Source organism: Siniperca chuatsi, linkage group LG12 (assembly GCF_020085105.1).
Source record: "Siniperca chuatsi isolate FFG_IHB_CAS linkage group LG12, ASM2008510v1, whole genome shotgun sequence".
NCBI classification, from domain to species: domain Eukaryota; kingdom Metazoa; phylum Chordata; class Actinopteri; order Centrarchiformes; family Sinipercidae; genus Siniperca; species Siniperca chuatsi.
Genome location: NC_058053.1, coordinates 9,361,665 through 9,368,543, shown reverse-complemented (window position 1 = coordinate 9,368,543; position 6,879 = coordinate 9,361,665). Strand labels below are relative to the sequence as shown.

General features: G+C 40.2%; 1 protein-coding gene across 1 annotated transcript; it reads right to left on the bottom strand.

Annotated features, from left to right (window-relative positions):
• Nucleotides 1-2,940: 2,940 nt before the first annotated feature.
• cxcr4b (chemokine (C-X-C motif), receptor 4b) lies at nt 2,941-5,054 on the bottom strand. The gene is made up of 2 exons (XM_044218158.1): nt 4,882-5,054; nt 2,941-4,554 (listed from the first exon to the last, which is right to left on the bottom strand). The coding sequence occupies exons 1-2, from the start codon at nt 4,885-4,887 to the stop codon at nt 3,433-3,435; spliced, it is 1,128 nt and encodes a 375-aa protein (XP_044074093.1). The 5' UTR covers nt 4,888-5,054; the 3' UTR covers nt 2,941-3,432.
• Nucleotides 5,055-6,879: the final 1,825 nt, after the last annotated feature.

The following is a 6,879-nucleotide window of genomic DNA, read 5'->3' as shown; positions in this document are numbered from 1 at the left end:
CAATTGATGGCAGACCAGCATATACATACTGGATTAGCAATACATTTTAAAATGCTTTCTGGAAATAAGTAGACTACTTTGATAAGTGAAGTTTGTAAACAACATGAGAAAATGGACATAGCTTCCAGAAAGGCCAACTCATGTGTCCAGACTGCATGTGAATTGGATAAAAAGTGTAAAACTGTAAAAATGAGAATAATAAATGGCACAGACTGGCATACAACCAATGACACTTTATAGGTACGTACAGTATTTTGTGGGTATTTCTGTTTCTCTAATAACAAAATACAGAGATGCATGCCAAAAAATATTAATATGGATTATTAGTACACGACCATCTTGGACGAATTGTAGTCTGTGGTCCAAAGTTTGTGGTTTGATTTGATGGTCCCTGAATGCTGAAAAACCTTAATATTCTATGCTATAGGCATGACTCTAATATTACTGGGTGTATGCAAGATAAAGAAAAATTACATTTTAAAATACTTGATGTAAGTAAATCAACATTTCAGACCTACAACTACATGCAAACAAACACATGAACACATGGTAATAACACTGGTACTACAACATGACCGCCGTGTGTGGGCTTCTTTATGTATCCACATGAACACTAAAAGTGACAATAAAAGTGCATGAAATTACTTTCGCGCCTTTGGTCGAGTGCACTAAGTGCATCCAGGTATCCAGTGACCTTTGCAGGAATGGCCATACACAGTGAGTGATGGTGGTTTGAATACAGTGGGGGCCATCAAAGCTTTTCTCAGGCTGTTAGCCACAGGAGCTCCTGATGCAGGAAACAGCCTTCCTGCTGCTCACTTTCCAACCAAAACAATGTAACCATTAGCGGAGCAGGTCACTGCCCAAAAGGAACCTGTGGTATTTGTGTTCCTTTCATCCTTAGTTTGCAATTTCCCTCTAAAATAATCTCTGCATTCACTGATACTTATACTGTCACTCATAAATTTAATACATCTCAACAGCAAAACTTAAATGAGCCCCTGCAGTTTGCAACTTGGATTCGCACTGGTAATGAATCACCAGTGGAAACTATTTCCTTTCCATTTCAACAGCTTTGGCCTTTAACCCATAAAGCAAACAATACACTTGTTTGTTTTAACTAATATATTAGATGACATTGCAGAGGAAGATGATGTTGATGTTTTGCAAGAGATGGCAGCAACAGTATCATGAGACTGTTATCATATTAGCAAAGACTCTAGTCTATCTAAAATAAACACTTTTTTAAGCTGATAGTACAGAAGAGGCAGTATATTGATTTAGAGGTGTGTTTTGTTGAGCAGTGAATATTTTCTCATCACACAAAGAGACCAAAAACTTGAATTATTAATGAAAGGGCACCTTCTTTCACCCAAGGGTTAATTCCCATGGGGAGGATGAGGTCTTTTTGTGCACTCAAGTGGGCAATTTGGATAAAAGCCCTGTCCGTTTATGTTTTGTTATGGTGAAGTACTTAGAAAATTGTATAAAATACATCAATGGCAGCCAAAAAATCAGTAAAATTCATTAAACAAATGATATGAAAATGTGGTGAACTTTCAAGAACTGTCATGTGATATTAAAAGCATATTCATCTCGTTTGTGAACCATTTGCTTGATCTTTGCCTTCATCTGTTGTGAGCAAATGATGTTGAAGGGTTTAATAAATATAGCTGTTAAATTCTTGATATCTGTGGATTTTAACCATTTTCATGTTAACCAATGTATTTAGGGTATCTGACATGTGATTTAGGTCAATATAATCCCCATATATCAGTTAACTGTGCAAGCCTAAAATGTTCACATCAAGTAAAATTCTGTATATATGGTGGTTGATATGATCCCAAAGCCTCTAGTCCAACAACAACCTTTCCTGATGGCGGTGAAAGAAGCAGAAAAAGAGGATTCATCTGAACACAGTGAAGTGTTAATCACAGGTCTGTCCCTGCACAGGCTGCGGCAGCACAGCTCTTATGCTAATTCTGAATCATCTGGGAACATTTCCAAATGAAAAAGCACCTTTTGTTTCATTCTGTTTCACTGTGAGAGACCAGAGCCCCAAAATATCCAACAACCTTGTGGCTTGATGAGGGCACTTCACACCTTTTTTTTTTTCACGTATAGAAATGGAAATGTATCTCCACTGGAGTCTTGAATGGATGCCAGCACTGCATTGCACAGCGGCTATTTGACGACCTAATTCCCCTTGACATCTATTGTTGCCAGCTTCCTTTGGTCTCCAATTTGAACATCACCAGTCCACCCAGATTAAATCTCTTGTATGTATTGCAGATAGAAGAGCTCACAGAAAGATTGACGTGTGTGTTTGAAACTTGTCATTTTTGTGCCCAATCTTGTCACTATAGAATTCCAGCAGATTTATTGCCAATGATATATTGCATGAGTGCTCAACAAAGACTATGTCTGCCTATTTGCATCTTCACAATATATATCCTGTCTTCTGAATATCATTATTTTTTTGTTTCGTGAGTTGGGAAATTGCTAAGTTGACCCACTGATCGACTCTGTGAAGTGAATGAGGATAACACCTGGAGACAGTATATCTTGTAAACTGAAAAGAAAAGAAGTCAAAGGAGAACTTAACATGCTATTTTCTTTGTTAAGGAGCCATATGGGTGCTAATTATAACCAAGGAAAAGCTAAAACTTTTGTGTCATGGCTGCTTAAGATGTAAAAGTGCACAGATGTTCTTGCAATTACAGGGCCTGTCTGCTCAGTCCCCCTTCTGCTTTTTAGCCAGATCAGGTGGAGACATTTGTGTTAGGAGACCCCCTCCACGCCCCCTCCCTCCAACACACACACACCTCATCCCCCACACCCTGAGGGAGGAGGAGCTGGTTTTAGGTCAAAATGCACATCACACAGTCATTATGAGAAGCATTGAATTTTTTATTTTGACATTAAAAAACAAATTCAAAATGGTAAAAAAGCAGCATGCAGTTTATTTCTTTTATAAAACTTCCAGTGTGAATGACGGCAATAAATAATAGCTTTCAGATAATCACACAACCTAAGTGCGAACACACAAATGCTACAAACTATGTACAGTTCCCAAGAGCAGCTACCATCCCTGAAAACAGAAGAGGGCATTGTATGACTGAGCTTTGATACAGCAACACAGATTGTAAAGATGAAAACAGGGGAAATGGATCTTGATTGTAAAGCTGAATAAATGGAAATGAGGCACTGCCTAAGGACACAATCTGCTTTGAGGAACATAAAAAAAAATGAAAAAATGCAGTAAAAACCCTCACAAGACACACAATTGCAGTAAACAAGGCAAACAAATCAAAGTGTATAAAAACTCTTTTTTTACATCTGTACAAAATGTAGTAAGTTCTTTGAAATTAAAGCTTAGTTTTTTTTCTCTCCTGAGGGGTTCAAGTCACAGATTCTGAGGTTGACAGTTTGTTAACTTGACAAAACACTTGAGGACTCAGACTCAGTTGACACGGATGAAATTGGCCCTCGCTTTTTTGTCATGAGAGTCACTTTCTGACTTGATCTGCTGCTGGCTGTCAGTGCACTCCTGGCTGATTTCTTAAACTTAACTCCTAGGAAAGCATAGAGGATGGGGTTTAGGCAGCAGTGAAAATAGGCCAGCGCCTCTGTGACAGAAATCCACATCTCCACTGCTTGTTGCAGTTTACAAGAGGGTTCGACCACGTTCAGCATCATGAGGGTGTCCAAAAAGATGCCAACACAGTAGGGCAGCCAGCAGGAGAAAAAACACAGGATGAGGATGACCGTGGTCTTCAGAGCTTTCTTCTTCAGTGCCTGGACCTTGGAGCCTCGCGACAGCTTGGCGATGATGATGCAGTAGCAGATGAGGATGACCAGACCGGGCAGTATGAAGCCCACCAGGATGTGCTGGAAGCGGAAAACGACAGTCCAAATGACACTGGTTTCCTGCGGGTAGATCCGCTGGCAGATGAGCGTGGAGTCTGCAGTGTCCATGCTTTCGTCGGAGAGGTGGAAGTTTGAAGACCCGGTGTTTTGCACCCTGGCAAAGACAAGGTCAGGTACAGTCAGCACAGCTGCAGGCAGCCACACGCCCACATAGATCACTCTGCTCGCAAGCAGTTTCCTCGTGGCTTGGCTGTTGGTAGCCCGCACAACTGCCAAGTATCTGTCCAGACTGATGAAGGCCAGGATCAACACACTGCTGTACAGGTTGACTGTGTAGATCATGTGCACAGACACACAGAGGAAACTTCCAAAATACCAGGTGCTGGTCGCATCTACGGCCCAGAAGGGCAGTGTGAGGACGAACAGGAGGTCAGCCACAGAGAGATGGAGCCGGTACTTGTCCGTCATCGTTTTGACCTTTTTCTGGTAGCCCATGACAACAACGACTAATCCATTGCCAATGATTCCCAGAACAAATATTATTCCATAAACTGTGGGCAGGAAGATCTTGTTGAAGTCTTTGTTGAGCGCTACGCCACATGCCTCCTGGCCCAGGTCATAGTCTCCAGACCCCTCTGAGAGGTTGTCGGTAATGTTGTCGAAGAAGTCAAATGAGATGTCATACTAAAAGAAATAGGAATCAAAAAGTTAGATACATTCTATTTCTAGGTAGTTGTTTACATTAAAAAAGTAAATTGTAATGCTAACCTGTTTCTAAAGTTAAAGTTGTCTAAAAGTTTAAATTCTACTTTTCACCCAAGTTGCTGATTTTACCATTGAATGCATTTACTTCAAATTATACAGCAAGTTAGAGTGATGATACCACTGTGTTCACGGCTGGAAAAACAGTGAAATCGATCTAAATTAATTGCCATTAAACAGCCTCAAGCAAAAACAGACCTAACTGTCACACACAAGTTAAAGAAAAAAAATACCAACAAACAAACTCACCTCCATGTTTACCACTCGTTCGTAATGTCACGTTAGGAGCTGTGTGTGGCTTGAGTGTGTAGCAGGGGGATCACTTTGTCCGTGAGCAACCTACTCAATAAATAGCGCCGGTGGTGGTGACCCCTCCCCCGAGGAGGAGGAGCAGCAGGATGCGCTCGTCTCCAAAAACGGGCTGACTATAAAGCCAACCAGTCTGCCCATGGTAAGGGCGTCAGTTTGTGAAACTTTTTGCCTCCCCCAAAAACTTTAAAAAAAAAACACACACACACACAAAAAAAAAACGTTGAACCAAGTCTCTGGGGGCAAAGTGGAGGAGGACTGCTGTTTGAGAGTGTGTCATTATTATCTGGCCACTGGGACAATTATGTAATGACATAAGACTTAGATGATTCTGGCGACAGATTTTAAATTGATTTCTGGTGAGTTTTGCTCTCCTCTGTATCAAATCAGACTTCCTGCATGCTGAGTTTTTTTTCATGCAATAGGAAGTAAAGAGTTTTACAAACAAGAACTGCACTAATCTTATGATCTATTTGGGGAAGAATAGCCTGATATGCAAAACATTACGACATGGCAACAACAGGAAAAAAACACCATCTCAGGATCACAGATTCACTTTCATGAATTCTACAATGTTAACAATGAAGATAACCCCCCCAAAAAATAGCAATTTAAAAAAGCATGCTGAGTATCACACAAGCATTTTGTTGTAGTATTATATCAGTGTGATAATATCATTATTAACCCATTATTAAGTGCACTGAAAACCCCTACAGGAATATAGGAATGTTACCACAGCAGTTCAATAAGGTCACTAGTAACTGATACTATATTAAGTCCCAACAGATGTCAGTCTGGGAAGGTTATTGGAAAATTAGAGCAATTTTAGGATTACACATGCTTTCCTGGTAATATATCATCAGCTCAGCAGCCTCACATGTTGCACTTCCCTCCTCATTTTGCATGAAGCGAGCGAGGACTGACAATTAGATTGGTCATTCAGGGCCTTCTCCTAGCCTCATATTTCTCTCTACAAATCACTTTATAACTGTGCGTCTGATGACAGTTTTCATCAGCGCAGGTCTGAATCTGTCCTCACCTTTATACACAGCCTGTCACTTCTCAAGTGCTGTTATGTCTGCGCTCCCAAGTGCTAAATGACCCCCAGTAGATTTGAAAAGAGCCACACACCTTATAATGTTGGATTTCTATCAAACGGCTTTTGAGCCTCAGAGTGTAAAACATTCATTCTCTCACAGCTTTGCCAACCCCTCTCTGATTTCAGTTAAGTTAGTGATGAGAGGGCCAGGCCACATGAAACTCTCCGCCCTCCTCTCAGACGGAGCTGACGGTTGTTTGAAACTGAATATCCTCCATGTGACATGCAAATACTATATCATGTCTTTGATATATGAGAGCAGTGATAGATTCAATGAGTCGATCTGCATCATTGATCCCATTGATGTCTCCTCCTTGTGTTAAAGAGGCATTTCTTAGAGTTACATGACCACAAAACATTTTGAGAGCATCAGGACATCACTGCATTTATCATAGTTTGCTCTTCTCTAAATTGCGTTTATATGCATCTATTTTGCATTAGCAATTATGATTTGAGAGACAGATAATGATTTTTTTCCTATTATTTCATTTCTATTCCTAAAATATCAGAGGTTCGTCAAGGTATGATTGAGGTTCAACAACTAAAACCCCTCTGTTAAAGGTAAAGTACATTTCAAAAACATCATAGCCTGAAAACTCCCAAAACTCACCACAGTTCATAGTTGAGTTTCAAAACATCAGCAGGCAGCTGTAATTAAAATATATACAATTAGGTTGCATCATAAAAACTCCTGCTACCATTAAAAGATGGGATGAAAACCCCTGTTTGTGTTGTGGCTGTGCTGCATGACTTCCTGAGTAGCACAGAAATGTACTGACTAGCATTATGTTCACCCAAAACATAGCTTCCAATCCAGAATAGTTTCAAATGATTGTAAT